General features: G+C 36.4%; 1 protein-coding gene and 1 pseudogene across 1 annotated transcript in view; one reads left to right on the top strand and one right to left on the bottom strand.

Moving 5' to 3' along the window:
• The window catches only part of LOC106801494 (cytochrome P450 2C19-like), a 281,591-nt pseudogene that overhangs the window by 20,492 nt on the left and 240,192 nt on the right, over positions 1 to 20,907 (top strand).
• The window catches only part of LOC101403918 (cytochrome P450 2C19-like), a 36,765-nt gene continuing 35,109 nt past the window's right edge, over positions 19,252 to 20,907 (bottom strand). The window contains exons 8-9 of the mRNA XM_004427868.2: positions 20,577 to 20,718; positions 19,252 to 19,842 (exon numbers count right to left, since the gene is read on the bottom strand). Of these exons, the coding sequence (XP_004427925.1) occupies positions 19,661 to 19,842; positions 20,577 to 20,718 (324 nt within the window). The 3' untranslated portion in view covers positions 19,252 to 19,660. The remainder of the gene's footprint in view (positions 19,843 to 20,576; positions 20,719 to 20,907) is intronic.

Here is a 20,907-nt window from a genome sequence, read left to right on the forward strand (position 1 = left end):
TATAGAAGGAAAGTACCTCAACATAATAAAGACCATATATGACAAACCCACAGCTAATATCATCCTCAATGGTGAAAAACTGAAAGCTATCCCTCTAAGAACAGGAACCAGACAAGGATGCCCACTGTCACCACTCCTATTTAACATAGAATTGGAAGTCCTAGCCAGAGCAATCAGGCAAGAGAAAGAAATAAAAGGGATCCAAATTGGAAAGGAAGAAGTGAAACTGTCACTATTTGCAGATGACATGATTTTATATATAGAAAACCCTAAAGAATCCACCAGAAAACTTTTAGAAGTAATAAACGAATATAGTAAAGTTGCAGGATACAAAATCAACATACAAAAATCAGTTGCATTTCTGTACACTAACAACGAAGTAGCAGAAAGAGAAATTAAGAATACCATCCCATTTACAATTGCAACCAAAAGAATAAAATACCTAGGAATAAACTTAACCAAAGAGGTGAAAGATCTGTACACCAAAAACTATAAAACATTGCTGAAAGAAATTGAAGAAGACACAAAGAAATGGAAAGATATTCCGTGCTCTTGGATTGGAAGAATTAACATAGTTAAGATGTCCATACTTCCTAAAGCCATCTATAGATTCAATGCAATCCCTATCAAAGTTCCAACAACATTTTTCACAGAAATGGAACAAAGAATCCTAAAATTTATATGGAACAACAAAAGACCCCGAATAGCTAAAGGAATCCTGAGAAAAAAGAACAAAGCTGGATGTATCACACTGCCTGATTTCAAAATATGCTACAAAGCTATAGTAACCAAAACAGCATGGTACTGTCACAAAAACAGACACACAGATCAATGGAATAGAATCGAAAGCCCAGAAATAAACCCACACATCTATGGACAGCTAATCTTTGACAAAAGAGCCAAGAACATACAATGGGGAAAAGAAAGTCTCTTCAACAAATGGTGTTGGGAAAACTGGAGAGCCACATGCAAAAAAATGAAAGTAGACCCTTACATTACACCATACACAAAAATTAACTCCAAATGGATTAAAGACTTGAATGTAAGACCTGAAACTATGAAACTTCTAGAAGAAAACATAGGCAGTACGCTCTTCAACATCGGTCTTAGCAACATCTTTTCAAACACCACATCTCACCAGGCAATAGAAACAATAGAAAAAAGAAACAAATGGGACTACATAAAACTAAAAATCTTCTGCACAGCAAAGGAAACCATCAACAAAACGAAAAGACAACCTAACAATTGGGAGAAGATATTTGCAAACCATACATCTGATAAGGGCTTAATCTCCAAAATATATAAAGAACTCATGCATCTCAACAACAACAAAACTACCAACCCAATTAAAAAATGGGCAAAAGACCTGAACAGACATTTCTCCAAAGAAGATATACAGATGGCCAACAGACACATGAAAAGATGTTCAAAATCACTAACTATCAGGGAAATGCAAATCAAAACTACAATGAGATATCACCTCACGCCCGTCAGAATGGCTATAATTAACAAGACAGGAAACAACATGTGTTGGAGAGGATGTGGAGAGAAGGGAACTCTCATACACTGCTGGTGGGAGTGCAAACTGGTGCAGCCACTATGGAAAACAGTATGGAGATTCCTCAAAAAATCAAGGATAGAACTACCATATGATCCAGCTATTCCACTGTTGGGTATTTATTCAGGTATTATTTCTTTAAATAGGCTTTCTGCCTTTTTCTTTCTCTTTTTCCCTCTGTGACTCTCATAATGTTTTTATTGGTTTGCTTAGTGGGAACTCTTAAATAAGACTTTCTTCACTCTTTTTCTTTCTTTTTTTTTAGTCTATGAATGGACAATTTCAGATGATCTGTATTCAAGTTCCCTGCCCTTTGTTCTGCTTGATCACATCTGCTTTTGAATTCCTCCAGGGAATTTTTCAGTTCAGTATTCCTCAGTTCTAGTATTTCTGTTTGGTTTTTTACTATGTATATCACTTTTTTGAACTTCTCTGTTGTTCATGTATTATTTTTCTGATTTTATTTAGCTGTTTGTGTTCTCTTGTAACTCACTGAGCTTATTGAAGATGATTATTTTTTATTCTTTGTCAGGAAATTCACAGGTGTTCCTTTCTTTCAGGTAGGTTACTGGAAATTAGATTTCTTCCTTTGATTGTGTTGTGTTTACTTGATTCCTTGTGTTTCTTGTAAGTTTGATTTGTTATCTGTGCATTTGATGAAGCAGCTATCTTTCCCATTCTTTCTAGACTGTTTTTGCTGGGAAAGACTTTTGCCAGTGAGCAGTACTTGATATGAGTCAAGATAGAGACTGACCCCATGAGAAAACACTGTAAGGCTTGGGGAAAAGACCTCTTCACCTCCTTTCCTCATTCCTAGGTAAAAGCCTCAGCTCTGTGCTTTTCTCCAATTATACAAGTAGTACCACCTGCAAGAGGATATCTACTCCTTTTCTTTGTTGCCAGCTGTCCCAGGGAACTGAGTCTGCAGGTTGTACAGCAGTTGGTATGAGGCAAGATAGAAAGTGGCTCCACATAAGGAGCTCAGAAATGCTGGGGATAATGCTCTCTTTACTTCCTTCTCTCCCTTGTGGAGGAAAACCCTCAATTTTGCATCTATTCCCCATCTCTCAGAGCAGTGCTGGCTGTAATGGCTCACCTTCCCCTTTGCTTTTTACCAGCTGTCCATAGGGATCAGTTTCTTCAGGTCATTCAGGGCTCACTCAGTTTGAGACGAGACAGAAACTTCTTCCATTAGGGTGCACTGAATTGCTGGCTGTAATCTCCCCTTCTCTTTCTTCCTCCCCTTATGGAGGAAAAACCTCAGTTATGTGCCTTTTCCCAACCTCATAGAGAATTGCTGGCTGTAAAGCGCTCTCCTTCCCCTTTCCTTTTTCCTAGCTGTCCCTGGGCACAGGGCTCTGCAGATCATTCAGTCCCTGGCATAAGGTAAGATAAAAACTGTCCCTGTGGAGGGTACCTGTGAGGCCAGGAGGCCAGGCAGCCAGGCACACACTCCAGTCTCACTTCTCCTCCCCCTGTAGAGAAATCATGATGTGAAGAGATCTTCTAAGTGCTGAGCTAAGCTGATTTTGGAGAGGGACTGAGGCAGGTAAAGTGAAATTTCTCTTCCTACTGGTATAAATGTGAATATTCTCAGGTTGTGCTCCTCTAGGGTGTTTCTAGTTCTCTGTTGGATTCTGAATTTTTCCTTAAGGTATTTTGGTACCAGAATCATTGTTTTATCAGTGTTTCAGTGGAGGAGTGAGAGGGAGGGCTTCCTAATCTGCCTTCTTGCTGACATCTCTGCCTTTCCAGTACTATTATGAATAGCAGTGGTGAAAGTGGACATCCTTGTTTTTTCCCTGAGTTTAGGGGATATCCTTTTAGTTTTTTCACAATTGAGAATCATTTAGCTTTGGATTTTTCATAAATTCACTTTATTGTGATAAGGAAATTCTCTTCTATTTGTAGTTTTCTGAGTGTTTCTAAAATGATGTTGAATTATGTCAAATGGCTTTTCTGTATCTGTTGAGACAGTAATGTCTTTTCTTTTCATCCTAACAATGTGTTGTGTTATACTGATTGATTTTCTTATATTGAATCCTCTTTGCATTTCTGGAATAAATCCCACTTGGTCATGGTGTATAATTTTCAAATTAAAAAAAAATGTGGTGTGAAATACACATATCATGAAACTTACTGTTTTACCATTTTTAAGTATACAGTTTAGTGGTATTAACATTCACAATGTTATGCAACCATCACAGCTATCCATCTCCAGAATTCTTTCCATCTTGCAAAACTGAAACTCTGTACCCATTAAATAATAACGTTTATTTCCCATCTAACTAACCCTGAGAAATCATGATTCCACTTTCTGTCTCTATGAATTAGAGTACTCTATGTACCTCATTGAAGTGGAACCATACAGTATTTGCCCTTTGTAACTGGCTTATTTCACTTAGCATAATGTCTTGAAGATTCATTCATGTTGTAGCACTTGTCAGAACTTCCTTACTTTTTAAGGCTGAATGATATTCCATTTCATTTGTATACTATATTTTACTTATTTAGTCAACTGTCAGTGGATACTTGGGTTGCTTCCACCTTTTGGCTATTGTGAATAATTCTTAAATGAACATAGGTGTACAAGTATCTCTTTGCTGTTCTGCTTTTAACTCTTTTGGGTATACATTCAGAAGTGGAACTGCTGGGCATTGTGGTAATTTTATTTTTAATTTTTGGAGGAACCACCATACTGTTTTCCAAAGTGACTACACCATTGTATATCCCACCAACAGAGCATGAGTATTACAATTTCTCCACATCCTTGCCAACACTCATTTTCTGTTTGTTTGTCTGTTTTCTTGATAGTAGCCATGTAATGGGTGTGAGGTTGTATCTTGTGGTTTTGATTTGCGTTTTGCTAATAGCTACTTTTTCTGAACACCTTTCATATGCTAATTCGCCATTTGTATACTTTCTTCCGAGAAATGTTTACTGAAGTCCTTTGCCTATTTTTAAATCGGATTTGTGTGTGTGTGTGCATAATCCTTTTAATGTACTGTTGGAATCAGCTTGTCAGTAATTTGTTGAGAATTTTTGCATTTATATTCATAAGGGAGATTGGTCTTTTCTTGCGATATCTTTGTCTGGCTTTGGTATCATGGTTATGCTGGCCTCACAGAATTTGTTAGGAAGTGTTCCTTTGTCTTCTGTTTTTGGAAGTGTTTGAAGAGGAAAGGTTTTAATTCGTTTAAAAATATTTGGTAGGGGGCTGGCGGGGTGGCATAGTGGTTAAGCTCACGTGCTCTGCTTTGGTGGCCTGGGGTTCACAGTTTTGGATCCCGGGCGTGGATCTATGCACTGCTCATCAAGCCATGCTGTGGCGGCGTCCCACATACAAGACAGAGGAAGATGGGCACAGATGTTAGCTCAGAGCTAATCTTCCTCAGCAAAAAGAGGAGGATTGGCAATGGATGTTAGCTCAGAGCCAGTCTTCCTCACACATACAAAAAAATGTTTGGTAGAATTCACCAGTGAAGGCATTTGGTCTTGGGTTTTTCTTTTATGGAAGGTTTTTGATCACTGATTCAATGTATTTACTTGTAGATGTGTTTGCATTTTACATTTTTTCTTGAGTCAGTTTTGGTAATTTGTTTCTAGGAAGTTTTTGATATGTAGATTATCTAATTCATTGGCCTACAATTGTTCATAATATTCTCTTCTAATCCATTTTATTTCTGTAAAATTGATAATAATCTCCCTACTTTCGTTTCTGATTTTAGTTATTGATCTTCTCTCTTTCTTTTTTAAAAAAGTCAGTCTAACTAAAGGAATGTCAATTTTGTTGATCTTTTGAAGGAACCAACATTTGGTTTCATTGATTGTTCTACTGTTTTTATTCTCTTTCATTTTTCTCTGCTTCAGTCTGCTGGCTTTGAGTTTAATTGCTCTCTTTTTTTCTAGTTTCTAGGTTGTAAAGAGACATTCTCAATTTGAGCTGTTTTTTCTTTTCTAATGTAGGTGATTAAAGTTATAAATTTCCCTCTGAGAACTGATTTTGCTACATCCCATTATGTTAGTATATTGTGTTTTCATTTTCATTCATCTCTAAGTATTTTGTAATTTTCCTAGTGAATTTTTCTTTGCCCTATTGGTTGTTCCAGAGTGTTTTTTTTCAATAAAGAATTTATTTGTTTCAGAGCAGTGTGAGGTTCACATCAAATTGAGAGGCAGGTACAGAAATTTCCCATAAGCATCCTGCTCCACACATGCATAGCCTCCTCCATTATCAACATCACCCACCACAGTGGTACATTTGTTACAATTGATGAATTTACATTGACACATCAGAATTACTCAAAGTCCGTAGTTTACCTTATGGTTTACTATTAGCGTTGTACATTCTATCGGTTTGTACAAAAGTATAATAACATGAATCCATTATTGTGTTATCATACAGAGTAGTTTCATTGCCCTTAAAATCCTTTGTGCTCTTTCTGTTCATCCCTACCTCCCACCTCAAGCCTGGGCAACCCCTGATCTTTTTACTGTCTCCATAGTATTTCCTTTTCCAGATATCATATAGTTGGAATCATGTAGCATGCAACCTTTTCAGATTGGCTTTTTTCACGTAGTAATATGCATTTAAATTTCCTGTATGTCTTTTCATGGCTTGATAGCTCATTTCTTTTTAGTGCTAAATAATATTCCATTGTCTGTATGTACCACAGTTCATTTTTCCATTTACCTACTGAAGGGCATCTTGATTGCTTCCAAGTTTTGGCAACTATGAATAAAGCTACTATGAAGCAGCTGTAAAGCTGTGTGAAGGTTTTTGTGTGGACATGAGTTTTCAACTCCTTTTTGTAATATCAAGGAGTATGATTGCTGGATGGTATGATAAGACTATATTTAATTTTGTAAGAAAACTCCCCTTTCTTCCAAAATGTTTGTACAGTTTTTCATTCTTATCAACAATGAATGAGAGTTCCTCTTGCTACATGTTCTCACCGGTGGTTGGTGTTGTCAGTGTTTTGCATTTTGGCCATTCTAACGGGTATGTAGTGGTATCTCGTTGTTTTAATTTGCCTTTTCCTGATAACCTATGATATGGAGCTTCATTGTATATGCTTATTTGCCATCTGTCTATCTTCTATGATGAGGTGTCTTTTATGGCCTTTGGCTCGTTTTTTAATTGAGTTGTTTGTCTTATTACTGAGTTTTAAGTGTTTTTGTACAGTTTGGATAAAAGAGCTTTATGATGTATCTTTTCCAAGTATATTCTCCCTGTTTGTAGCTTGTCTTCGAATTCTCTTGACATTGTCTTTTGCAGAGCAGGAGTTTTAAATTTTTTTTATTGATGTCATAATAGTTTATAACATTGTGAAATTTTAGTTGTACATTATTGTTTGTCGGTTATTGTATATGCATGCCCCCTCACCCCTTGTGCCCACCCGTCAACCCCCCTTCCCCCTGGTAATGACCAGACTGTTTTCTCTGTCCGTGTGCTAGTTTATCTTTCACATATGAGTGAAATCATATGGTGTTTGTCTTTCTCTGTCTGTCTTATTTCACTTAACATAATACCCTCCAGGTCCATCTATGTTGTTGCAAATGGGACGATTTTGTCTTTTTTTTATGGCTGAGTAGTATTACACCGTATATGTATACCACTTCTTTATCCAATCATCAATCAGTGTACCCTTAGGTTGTTTCCACTTCTAGGCTATAGTGAATAGTGTTGCAATGAACATAGGGGTGCATAAGCCTCTTTGGATTGTTGATTTCAGGTTCTTTGGATAAATACCCACTAGTGGGATAGCTGGATCCTAAGGTATTTATATTTTTAATTTTTTCAGGAATCTCCATGTTGTTTTCCATAGAGGTTTCACCAATTTGCATTTGCACCAGCATTGAATGAGAGTTCCCTTTTCTCCACAATCTCTCCAACAGTTGTTATTTTTTGTCTTGCTGATTATACCATTCTGATGGGTGTAAGGTGATATCTCAGTGTAGTTTTGACTTGCATTTCCCTGATGATTAGTGATGTTGAACATCTTTTCATGTGTCTATTGGCTATCTGTATATCATCCTTGGAAAAATGTCTGTTCATATCCTCTGCCCATTTTTGATTGGGTTGTTTGTTTTTTTATTGTTCAATTGTGTGAGTTCTTTATGTATTACAGACATTAACCCCTGGTCAGATATAAGATTAGCAAATATTTTCTCCCAGTGGGTGGGTTGTCTTTTTATTTTGATCCTTGTTTCATTTGCCTTGCAGAAGCTCTTCAGTCTGATGAAGTCCTGCTTGTTTATTTTTTCTTTTGTTTCCCTTGTCCGAGTAGACATGGAATTCGAAAAGATCCCTCTATGACCAGTGTATAAGAGTGTACTGCTTATATTTTCCTCTAGGAGTTTTACAGTTTCAGGTCTTACCTTCGTGTCTTTGATCCATTTTGAGTTAATTTTTGTGTACGGTGAAAGATGATAATGGTCTACTTTCATTCTTTTGCATGTGGCTCTCCAGTTTTCCCAGCATCATTTATTGAAGAGACTTTCCTTTCTCCATTGCATGTCCTTAGCTCCACTGTCAAATATTTGCTGTCCGTAGATGTGTGATTTTGTTTTCGGACTTTCAATTCTGTTTCATTGATCTGTGTGTCTGTTTTTGTACCAGTACCATCGTGTTTTAATTATTTAGCTTTGTCATATATTTTGAAGTCAAGGATTGTGTTGCCTCCAGCTTTGTTCTTTTTTCTCAGGATTGCTTTAGCTATTCAGGGTCTTTTGTTGCCCTATATGAATTTTAGTATTTTTTGTTCTTTTTCCATGAAGAATGTCATTGGGATTCTGATTGGGATGGCATTGGATCTGTATATTGCTTTAGGTAGTATGGACATTTTAACTATGTTTATTCTTCCAATCCATGTGCATGGGATAACATTTCCATTTCTTTATGTCATCATTGATTTCTTTCAATAATGTCTTATAGTTTTCATTGTATAGGTCTTTCACATCCTTGGTTAAATTTATTCCTAGATATTTTATTCTTTTTGTTGCAAATGTAAATAGGACTGTATTCTTGAGTTCTCTTTCTGTTAGTTCGTTATTAGAGTACATAAATGTAACTGATTTTTGTAAGTTGATTTTGTACCCCGCAACTTTGCTGTAGTTGTCGATTATTTCTAATGGTTTTCTGATGGATTCTTTAGGGCTTTCTGTATATAAAATCATGCCATCTGGAAATAACGGGAGTTTCAATTCTTTGTTCCTATTTGGATTCCTTTTATTCCTTTTTCTTGCCTAATTGCTCTGGCCAAAACCTCAAGTACTATATTGAATAAGAGTTATGAGAGTGAGTACTCTTGTTTTGTTTCTGTTCTCAGAGGGGTGGCTTTCAGTTTTTCCCCATTGAGTATGATGTTGGCTGGGAGTTTGTCATATATGGCCTTTATTATGTTGAGGTACTTTACTTCTATACCCATTTTGTTCAGTTTCTATCATAAATAGGTGTTAGATCTTGTCCAATACTTTCTCTGCATCTATTGAGATGATCATGTGTTTTTTATTCCTCATTTTGTTAATGTGGTGTATCACATTGATTGATTTGTGGATGTTGAAGCATCCCTATGCTGTTTGTACAAATCCCACTTGATCATGGTATATGATCTTTTTAATGTATTGCTGTATTTGGTTTGCCAATATTTTGTTGAGGATTTTTCATCTATATTCATCAACAATATTGGCCTGTAATTTTCCTTCTTTGTATTGTCCTTGTCTGGCTTTGGTATCAGAGTGATGTTGGCCTCGTAGAATGTGTTAGGAAGTGCTCCATCTTCCTCTAATTTTTGGAATTGTTGGAGAATGATGGGTGTTAAATATTCTTTGAATGTTTGTTAAAATTCTCCAGAGAAGTCTATCAGATAATGGACTATCTCATACACAAGATTTTTTGCCCAAACCTCAAGGTAACCACTAAACAAATAATCAAAGCAAAACCACATATGATAAACAAAGAGAAAACTAGAAGAATCATAAGACAGAACAACCAAACTGAATTGGCAGTCCAAAACAAATGGGACAAGAAACAAAGGAAATGCAAAAGAACCAGAAAATAAGTGACAAAACAGCAACATTAAGCCCTCATATATCAATAATTACCTTAAATGTAAATGGATTGAACTCTCCAATCAAAAGATACAGAGTGGCAGGATGGATTAAAAAGCAAGACCCAACAATATGCTGCCTTCAGGAAACACATCTTAGCACTAAAGACAAGCACAGGCTCAGAGTGAAAGGATGGAAGACAATATTCCAAGCTAATGGCAAACAAAAGAAAGCAGGTGTTGCCATACTCATATCAGACAAAGTAGACTTCAAGATAAAACAAGTTAAGAAAGACAAAGAAGGGAAATATATAATGATAAAAGGGTCACTACATCAAGAAGACATATCACTTATAAATATATATGCACCCAACATAGGAGCACCAATGTACATAAAGCAACTATTAACAAACCTAAAAGGAGAAATCAACAACAACACAATAATAGTAGGGGATCTTAACACCCCACTTACATCAATGGATAGATCATCCAGACAAAAAGTTAATAAAGAAATATTAGACTTAAATGAAAAACTGGACGAGATGGACCTAGTAGACATATACAGAGCACTCCATCCAAAAACAGCTGACTACACATTCTTCTCAAGCGCGCATGGAACATTCTCTAGGATAGACCATATGTTGGGAAACAAAGCAAGCCTCAATAAATTTAAGAAGATTGAAATCATAACAAGCATCTTTTCAGACCATAAGGCTATGAAACTGGAAATGAACCATGAAAAAATAACTGGGAAAGTGACAAAAATGTGGAGATTAAACAACATGCTACTGAACAACCAATGGATCATTGATGAAATTAAAGGAGAAATCAAAAACTGTCTGGAAACAAACGAAAATGATAACATGCCACATCAAACCATATGGGATGCAGCAAAAGTGGTCCTGAGAGGGAAACTCATAGCGATACAAGCCCACCTTAACAAACAAGAAAAAGCCCTAATAGGCAACCTTAAATTACACCTAACAGAACTAGAAAAAGAAGAACAAACAAAGCCCAAAGCCAGCAGAAGGAGAGAAATAATAAAAATCAGAGCAGAAATAAATGAAATTGAGACCAAAAAAAAACAGTAGAAAGGATTAATGAAACAAAGAGTTGGTTCTTCGAGAAGATAAACAAAATCGACAAACCCATAGCCAGGCTTACTAAGAAAAAAAGAGAAAAGGCTCAAGTAAATAAAATTAGAAATGAAAGAGGAGAAATTACAATGGATACCATGGAAATACAGAGGATTATAAGAGAATACTATGAGAAATTATATGCCAACAAATTGGACAATGTAGAAGAAATGGATAAATTCTTAGACTTATACAACCTCCCAAAATAGATCCAAAAAGAAATGGAGAATCTGAATAGACCAATAACAAGTAAAGAGATTGAAATAGTAATCAAAAACCTCCCCAAAAATAAAAGTCCAGGACCAGATGGCTTCTCCAGTGAATTTTACCAAACATTCAAAGAAGATTTAATACCCATCCTTCTCAAACTATTCCAAAAAATAGAGGAAGATGGAACACTTCCTAAATCATTCTATGAGGCCAACATCACCCTGATACCAAAACCAGACAAAGACAATACAAAGAAAGAAAATTACAGGCCAATATCGCTGATGAACATTGATGCAAAAATCCTCAACAAAATATTGGCAAACCGAATACAACAATACATTAAAAAGATCATACACCATGATCAAGTGGGATTTATACCAGAGACGCAGGGATGGTTCAACATCCGCAAATCAATCAACGTGATACATCACATCAACAAAACAAAGAATAAAAACCACATGGTCATCTCAATAGACGCAGAGAAGGCATTTGACAAGATACAACATCCATTTATGATAAAAACTCTCAATAAAATGGGAATAGAGGAAAGTACCTCAACATAATAAAGGCCATATATGACAAACCCACAGCCAACATCATACTCAACGGGGAAAGGCTGAAAGCCATTCCTCTGAGAACAGGAAGGAGGCAGGGCTGCCCACTCTCACCGCTCCTGTTCAACATAGTACTGGAGGTTTTGGCCAGAGCAATTAGGCAAGACAAAGGAATAATAGGAATCCAAATAGGCAGCAAAGAAGTGAAACTCTCACTATTTGCAGATGACATGATTGTATATATAGAAAACCCTAAAGAATCTGTTGGAAAACTATTAGAAACAGTCAGCAACTACAGCAAAGTTGCAGGGTACAAAATCAATCTACAAAAATCAGTTGCATTTCTATATGCTAATAATGAACTAACAGAAAGAGAGCTCAAAAAGATAATACCATTTACAATTGCATCAAAAAGAATAAAATACCTAGGAATAAATCTTACCAGGGAGGTGAAGGACCTATACAATGAGAACTACAAGACATTATTGAAAGAAATCCATGATGACATAAAGAAATGGAAAGATATCCCATGTACGTGGATTGGAAGAATAAACATAGTTAAAATGTCTATATTACCTAAAGCAATCTACAGATTCAATGCAATCCCAATCAGAATCCCAATGACATTCTTCACAGAAATAGAAAAAAGAATACTAAAATTTATATGGGGCAACAAAAGACCCCGAATAGCTAAAGAAATCCTAAAGAAAAAGAACAAAGCAGGAGGCATCACAATCCCTGACTTCAAAACATACTACAAAGCAATAGTAATCAAAACAGCATGGTACTGGTACAAAAACAGACACACAGATCAATGGAACAGAATTGAAAGCCCAGAAATAAAACCACACATATACGGACAGCTAATTTTCGACAAAGGTGCTAAGAACATGCAATGGAGAAAGGAAAGTCTCTTCAATAAATGGTGTTAGGAAAACTGGACAGCCACATGCAAAAGAATGAAAGTGGACCATGTGCTATCGCCATTCACAAAAATTAACTCAAAATGGATCAAAGACCTGAAGGTGAGACCTGAAACTATAAAACTCATAGAAGAAAATATAGGCAACACACTATTTGATATTGGTTTTAAAGGAATCTTTTCGGATGACATGCCTACCCAGACTAGGGAAACTAAAGAAAAAATAAACAAGTGGGACTTTATCAGATTAAAGAGCTTTTATAAGACAAATGAAACCAGAATCAAGATGAACAGACAACCAACCATCTGGGAGAGAATATTTGCAAAACATACATCTGACAAGGGGTTGATCTCCATAATATATAAAGAACTCACACAATTGAACAACAAAAAAACAAACAACCCGATCAAAAAATGGGCAGAGGAAATGAACAGACACTTCTCCAAGTAAGATATACAGATGGCCAATAGGCACATGAAAAGATGCTCAACATCACTAATCATCAGGGAAATGCAAGTCAAAACTACACTGAGATATCACCTTACACCCATCAGAATGGTATAATCAGCAAGACAAAAAATAACAACTGTTGGAGAGATTGTGGAGAAAAGGGAACTCTCATTCAATGCTGGTGCAAATGCAAATTGGTGAAACCTCTATGGAAAACAACATGGAGATTCCTGAAAAAATTAAAAATATAAATACCTTAGGATCCAGCTATCCCACTACTGGGTATTTATCCAAAGAACCTGAAATCAACAATCCAAAGAGGCTTATGCACCCCTATGTTCATTGCAGCATTATTCACCATAGCCAAGAAGTGGAAGCAACCTAAGTGTCCCTCGACAGACGATTGAATTAAGAAAATGTGGTATATATATACAATGGAATACTACTCAGCCATAAAAAAAGACAAAATCATCCCATTTGCAACAACGTGGATGGGCCTGGAGCGTATTATGTTATGTGAAATAAGCCAGAAAGAGAAAGACAAACACTGTATGATCTCACACATATGTGGAATATAAACCAACACATGGACAGAGAAAACTGGACTGTGGTTACCAGGGGCAGTGGGGGTGGGGGGTGGGCACAAGGGGTGAAGGGAGCCGTATATATGGTGATGGACAAACAAAAATGTACAACCCAAAATTTCACAATGTTAGAAACCATTAAAACATCAATAAAAAAAAAATAAAAGAAATCAAGAACCAAAAAAAAAAAAAAAAAAAAAATTCTCCAGAGAAGCCATCTGGTCCTGGACTTTTGTCTTTGGGGAAGTTTTTGATTACTGCTTCAATCACTTTACTCATAATTGGTCTATTCAGATTCTCTATTTCTTCTTTTTTTTTTTTTAATTTTATTTATTTATTTATTTTTCCCCCAAAGCCCCAGTAGATAGTTGTATGTGATAGTTGCACGTCCTTCTAGTTGCTGTATGTGGGACACGGCCTCAGCATGGCCGGAGAAGCGGTGTGTCGGTGCGCACCCGGGATCCAAACCCCGGCTGCCAGCAGCGGATCGCACGCACTTAACCGCTAAGCTACGGGGCCGGCCCTCTCTATTTCTTCTTGATTCAGTTTTGGGAGGTCGTATGAGTCTAAGAATTTATCCATTTCTTCTAGATTTTCCAATTTGTTGGATATAGTTTTTCATAGTATTCTCTTATAATATTTTATATTTCTGTGGTATCCATTGTAATTTTTCCTCTTTCATGTCTAATTTTATTTATTTGAACCTTCTCTCTTTTTTTCTTGGTAAGTCTAGCTAAGGGTTTGTCAATTTTATTTATCTTCTCAAAGAACCAGCTGTTCATTTCATTGATCTTTTCTACTGTTTTTTTGTTTGGGGGGGTTCAATTTAATTTATTTCTGCTCTAATTTTTATTATTTCCCTCCTTCTGCTGACTTTGTGCGTTGTTTGTTCTTCTTTTTCTATTCCACAGTTGTCATGACAGAAAAGTTGCTGAATTTGCTTCCTTCTCTCTCTACTCCTAAAAAGCATTTCAACCAAGGAGTAGAATACCAAATAAAATTATCCAAAATAAGGAATTATAGGAGGTAGATGCTTGGAAGGGAAAATTTTATTGACACATAAGAAGGCAAGCCAGTATACTGTTCTCATCAACTTTAGTCTCAGTATTTCCCTGGTTCCTCCAGTTGTGTCCTGGAATCTCTTTCCTTATTACTACTCTTCCATCTTTCTCTCTCTCTCTCTCTCTCTCTCTCTCACACACACACACACACACACACACACACTACAAGACACAGACATAACTATACAGACAAACAAATACCCAAGAGACTCTTGTGTTAATATTTATATGTCTTTCTCATTCACTGGTTCATTTGAACATTATAGTCAGGGATTATCATACCCATTTTACAGGTGAGGATATGAATATGGAAAGCAGTAGCAGAGTATAGAAAATAGCAGATAAATCTGTGCATTGAAAATCAGGAAACTCTCTTTAATGGATGTTCACTGGATATTAATGGAATGGGGAGATGTGACAGGAGAGGTCAGAGAAGGCATTCCTTGGAAGGGGATGAAGTGGGAAGGAGGTGAACTATGCCTCCAGAGAAGAGGGAATTGCAGATGACATCAAGGTGTTCTAGAATTACCATATATTAAGTATCCTACAATATACGCAATATTTCCCTGGTGCTATATTTAGTTGGCAGGAAGTTCTTCCTCCTTGATCTAGAGCAAATGTCCTACTCCTGTTGTCCATTACCTCCTTAAAAATGTCCTTCCTTCTCGACTGTCCTTTCTCTCTGCCCCATGTGAGGGAGCTCAAATATTATTTGTCTCATTAAGATGTTTCTTATTCCATTTTATGCCTCACGATGAGATAGGAATAATCAATAAGGAGGGAGTTTTAACCTCCTGTCCCCTGAGCAGCCTGTTTTTCCCTCTCTCAAAGCACCAGTTGTACTGGATTACAATGGTCTATTTACTCTTCTTCACTAATTGGGATGTGAGCCTCTGGAGGGCCTATTCTTTCTTTTTTTTATTTTTTTAAATCTTTTGGTGAGGAAGATTGGTCCTGAGCTACCTTCTGTGCCCATCTTCCTCTATTTTGTATGTGGGATACTGCCACAGCATGGCTTGATGAGAGATGCGTAGGTCCGCACCCAGGATCCGAACCTGAGAACTCCAGGCACCAAAGCAGAGCATGTGAACTTAACCACTATGCCCCGGAGCTGACCCCTGGGGTGCCTATGCTGTACTTCAAGATACTTATTTCCTCAGATCTCCTCAGAGAGAAGATCCAGGTTTTGAGTTCTCTCTCGATTGTCAGTTACTGCATTGAGGGTGGGGTTTATGGTGACATTGTGTCTCAGCCTCTCCTACCCACTTTGATGTGGATTTTTTTCTCTTTTAGCTGTTTGGTAGTGGTGGCTTAGCTAGGTTTGGGGATTTTTCAGAGGAAATTGTTCTGCATGTAGCTGTAGATTCAGTGTGTCCATGAGAGGAGGTGAGTTCAGGATCTTCCTACGTTGACATCTTGAACTGAAACTCTTGGGAGGTTTTTGATTACTGATAATCTCCTTCCTCATTTTAAAGCTGTTCTGACTTTCTGTTTCTTCATTATTCAGTATTCATAGGTTGTATGTGTCTATAAATCAATACATTTCTTTTAGGTTACCCACTATGTTGGCATATAATTGTTCATAGTAGTCTCTTATGATCTTTTTTATTTGGTGGGGACAGTTGTATGGCTACTCTTTAATTTCTGATTTTATTTATTTGATTCCGTTGTTTTTTTCTTAGTCTAGCTAAAGATATATCAGTCTTGTTTATTTTTTTCAAAATACCAACTCTTACTTTCTCAGTTTTTTAATTTCTTTTCTATTCTCTATTTCATTTATTTCTCCTCTAATCTTTATTATTTCCTCCCTTCTGCTAACTTTGAGTTTAGTTTGATATTTTTTCTGATTTACTGAGTGTAAAGTTAGACTGTTTGAGATCTTTCTCTTTTATATTGTAGCTATTTATTGCTATGAAACTTCCTCTTATTGCTATAAAACTGTAACTGCACCCCATAATTTACAGTATGATGTTTTTCCATTATCATTTCTTTCAAGATATTTTCTAATTTCCCTTTGATTTCCTCTTCGACTCAGTGGTTGTTCAGAAGTGTGTTGTTTAATTTCCATGTATTTGAGAATTTCCACTTTTCCTTCTACTGTTGATTTCAAGTTTCATTCCAATATAGACAGAAAAGATATTTGGTATGATTCAATCTTCCTAATTTGTTAGAGGGCAGTACATAGTTGAATCTGGTTTTTTTAATCCATTCAGCAACTCTATGTCTTGGGTTGGGGAGCTTAATCCATTTACACTTAAAGTAATTGTTGATAGGGAATGACTTCTTACTATTGTCATTTTATTGTTTTCTGTTTTGTCTTGTAGATCTTTGCTCCTGTTTTCTTATTCTATTGTCTTACTTTGTGTTTCATTCTTTTTATATACTTTGATTCCATTATCTTTTTCTTTTGTGTAACATCTAAGGTTTTCTTTGTGGTTACCATGGGGCTTACAGAAAATATCTTACAATTATAACAGTCTATTTTAAGCTTATAACAACTTAACTTCAATTACATACAAATCTATACACTTTTATTCCCCCATTTTATGTTATTAATGTCACAATTCACGATATTTACATTGTGTATCCATTAACATTTTTTAATTATAATTATTTTTAATATTTTATCTTTTAACTTTTATGCTAAAAAAAGTCATTTTCCTACCACCATCACAGCAATATAGTATTCTGTATCTTTCTCTATATCTGCCTTTACCAAGGGGTTTTATACATTCTTATACTATAATGTTGCTGTTTATGGTCCTTTCATTTCAAGTTTAAGAATTTCTTTTAGCTTTTCTTATAAGGCAGTTTGAATGGTGATGAACGTTCTCAGTCTTGTTTGTTTGGGAAAGTTTTATCTCTCCTTCGTTTTTGAAGGACAGTTTTTCTATGTATAGATTCTTGGTTGGTGTTTTTCTTTCAGAACTTTAAATATATGATCCCATTTTCTCTCCTGCAAGATTTCTACTTAAAAATCTGCTGATGGTCTTATGGGGGTTCTCTTGTATGTGACAAGTTGCTTTCTCTTGCTGCTTTCAAAATTTTCTCATTGTCATTGACTTTTCATAATTTGATTATAGTGTGGCTCAGTGTGGATTTCTTTGATTTTTTAAATTATTTGAGGCTCTTTATACTTCCTGGGTCTATATGTCCACTTCCTTCCATATTTGGGAAGTTTTCTGCCATTGTTACTTTGAATAAGCTTTCTAGACCTTTCTCTTTCTTTCTTCTCCTTCTAGGACTTCTATAATGCATATATTGGTCCACATGATGCTGTTCCATAAGTACCTTAAGCTTTCTTTTCTTTTTCCTTTTTTTTTCTTTTTGCTCCTCTGATTGAATAATTTACAATGACCTACCTTTGAGTTCAATGATCCTTTCTTCTCTTTGATGTATTCTCCTGTTGAACCATCTAATGACTTTTTCAGTTCAGTTATTGTATTCTTCAGCTATATGATTTCTGTTTGGTATTGTTACATTGTCTATCTTTTTGCTGAAATTCCTACTTTGTTTAGTTATTGTTCTCCTGACCTCAGTGATCACCTTTATGACTGTTATTTTGAATTATCTTTCAATAAAATCATATATCTCCTGCTTCTTCATTTTTCTGTATTCTCCACATTGCTGTCTGCACATTAGACAAACTGGTCACCTCTCCTAGTCTTCACTGACTTGTCTTGTGCAGCAAAAATCTTCATCAGCCCATCCAAAGATTCTGTAGGTCTCTCAAACTTACGTTCTATTCCAGCCTGCTTTCTTTGTTTTAGCAGCCCCCAGGCATCTAGAGTATGCTGAGTCCTGTCAGTGCTCCAAGACAAGCAAGACAGAAGCCAGTTCCTCATGCAACTCCCCAAAACAGTTTTGAAAGTTTGGAATGCCCGATGAGCATTCCAACTCCTTTGCTCCTCAGGGAGCTGGGGTCTTCCTGATCAATTATATAGCAGTTTCCCAGGGTTGGTATTTATGGCCAGAGTGTGTATCTGCACTTATTTCTGGCTTTTATGTGGCTGGATTCTCATTCAGTCAGGGTACAGCAGTCTTTCAACTAGTTTATGGACTTTTTACAAAGGGAATTGATTTATGTGTTGCTGTGAATCAGTGTATCCATTGGGGGTAGGAAAGTCCAGGGCTTTCTATTATGCTCTGTTTCTTATGTTATTCCTTCTTGTGTGTTTTGACAGATTGCATACTTAAGGAATTGACTCATTTCATCTATCAAATTTGTGGGCATAGACTTGTTTATAATATTCCTTTGTTATGATTTTAATGTCCATGGCATGAAAGTGATGGCCTCTCTTTTCATTCTGACATCAGTAATTTGTGTCATCTCTCTTTTTTGGGGGGGGGGGTAGCCTGACTGTGGGTTTATCAGTTCTATTAATTTTTCAAAAAACAGCTTTGGTTTCATTGATTTTTTTCTATTGATTTCCTGTTTACAATTTCATTGATTTCTGCTCTGATTTTTATTTGTAAATTGCTGTGGCTTGCTTTGGATTTAGTTCCTCACTATTGCAGATCTCAATATTTCCGTAAAGGATAATGGTGCTTCTGAACACAAGTTCTCTCACTTTCAAATCCAAACCTCAAGTAACTCTAGGTGACATGCAGCCAAGAGACCTTTAACACTCTTATCTCCTTTGTCCTTCTCTGTGCTTATCATTATCAGGATCAGCATGACCTCTTCAGATTATTTGCTTTCATTTCATACTGCATTTGCACATACAAAGGAAAGTCTGAAAACTGGCTCATCAAATCATACTTTTTATTTAGAAAATGCAGAGGGGAAGTGGATCTGCATTGGTATACACTAATCATCTTGCTTTATTTCATATTGACTATATAACACTACTCAATATTATATAAGTATTAGCATATATGATGGCCAATATGAATGTTACAGAGTATGGAAAATAGCAGATACAGAGTTGAATAATATGCAGTGAAACTCAGGAAATTCCCTTTCATGGAGGTTGCATGTTCCTGGAACTTGAGAGAATGAGGTGATGAGGAGAGAAGAGGTCAGAGAAGGCATTACCAGGAAGAGGGTGAAGAAGGAAGTATGTGAATGAAGCCCCAAGTGAGAGGGAGTTGGAGACAACATCACAGGAAAAGTCAGATGTTCTGAGGTTCTCACATGGGAATGAAGCAGAGCTGGTAAGACGGCGGCACAGAAGCAAACCCATTGGTAATCGGGGTGGTGTCAATGTCCTTTGGATCAACCACAGATTTCAGGGTAAATTTCTGTAAAATGGCGGTCAGGAATAAAAACAGCTCCATGCGGGCCAGGCCTTCTCCTGCACACATCCGTTTTCCTGAAAATAACCATAGAGAGTAGATACTCTTTGAAAATTATGTTTCTGACTTTCAGAAAGAGAATATGCAGCAACTATTTTATAAATGATTGAATGGATGGATGGAAAGCAGGATGGTTGGATAAACAGATGGACAAAGAACGGACATACATGCTACACGCCTAATATTTTATTTTACCAGGTATCCTTCTTTCAACAAATATTTCTTGAGCATCAGTACTATGTCAAGCATTCCATTAATATTCTCATATTATAACTGCTCTTTTGATATTTCAAGTTTCCATCAAGCTTTCTCTAGCAGCACACATACATTGGTTGCGCTTTCTGTTCCTTGTCATATGTCCCATGATGTTTCTTTCCATTCTTCACAGCCTCTGTTCCCTGCTCTAAGTGTACCTAATCTTCATCTACCTCCAACACATCATGAAGATTCAAGTTTTATGTCACACTACTCCTTTTGGCTAAGCTACGCTTCTCTTATATTTTTCAGAACCTAGCTCAAATTTATTTTCTGAATTTGGAAGAACTGAGTCAACTCTTCAAAGCTCCAAGATCTGGCCCAATAATGAAGACATAGCATGATGAGGGAAAGTGCATGGGCATTGGGATTAGTGCTCCTGATCATGAACAAAGTGCAATTCCACCAACCCCAGTGTGGGTACTATGTAATTTCCAACTGATTACATAAAAATATCTTGTATTCTGAAGTACTGAAGTAAATAAATTTTTATTACCTGCTGAGAAAGCCATGAAATAATCGCTCTTCTTAAAGTTGCCTCTCTCATCCAGGAAGTGGCGAGGGTCAAACACCTCTGGGTTGGGGAATTCTTTGTCATCGTGCAGCACAGAAGTCAGTGATGTTAATATGGTCATGCCCTGGAAAGAACAGATAAAGATAAACTGAGTTATAAAGAAGTCATGGAGCTAGAAGAAATGCTGCAAATCATTTAGTCCAATCTTCTGATCTATAGATGAAGAATCCTAGGTCCAAAGAAGGACAGTGGCATTTTGAGCCAGACAGAACAGTTAATAAACAAGGATAAGTTTAAGACTAGTGGCAGTGAT

Source organism: Ceratotherium simum, chromosome 6 (genome assembly GCF_057802395.1).
Source record: "Ceratotherium simum simum isolate JZ-2026a chromosome 6, ASM5780239v1, whole genome shotgun sequence".
Lineage (NCBI taxonomy): Eukaryota > Metazoa > Chordata > Mammalia > Perissodactyla > Rhinocerotidae > Ceratotherium > Ceratotherium simum.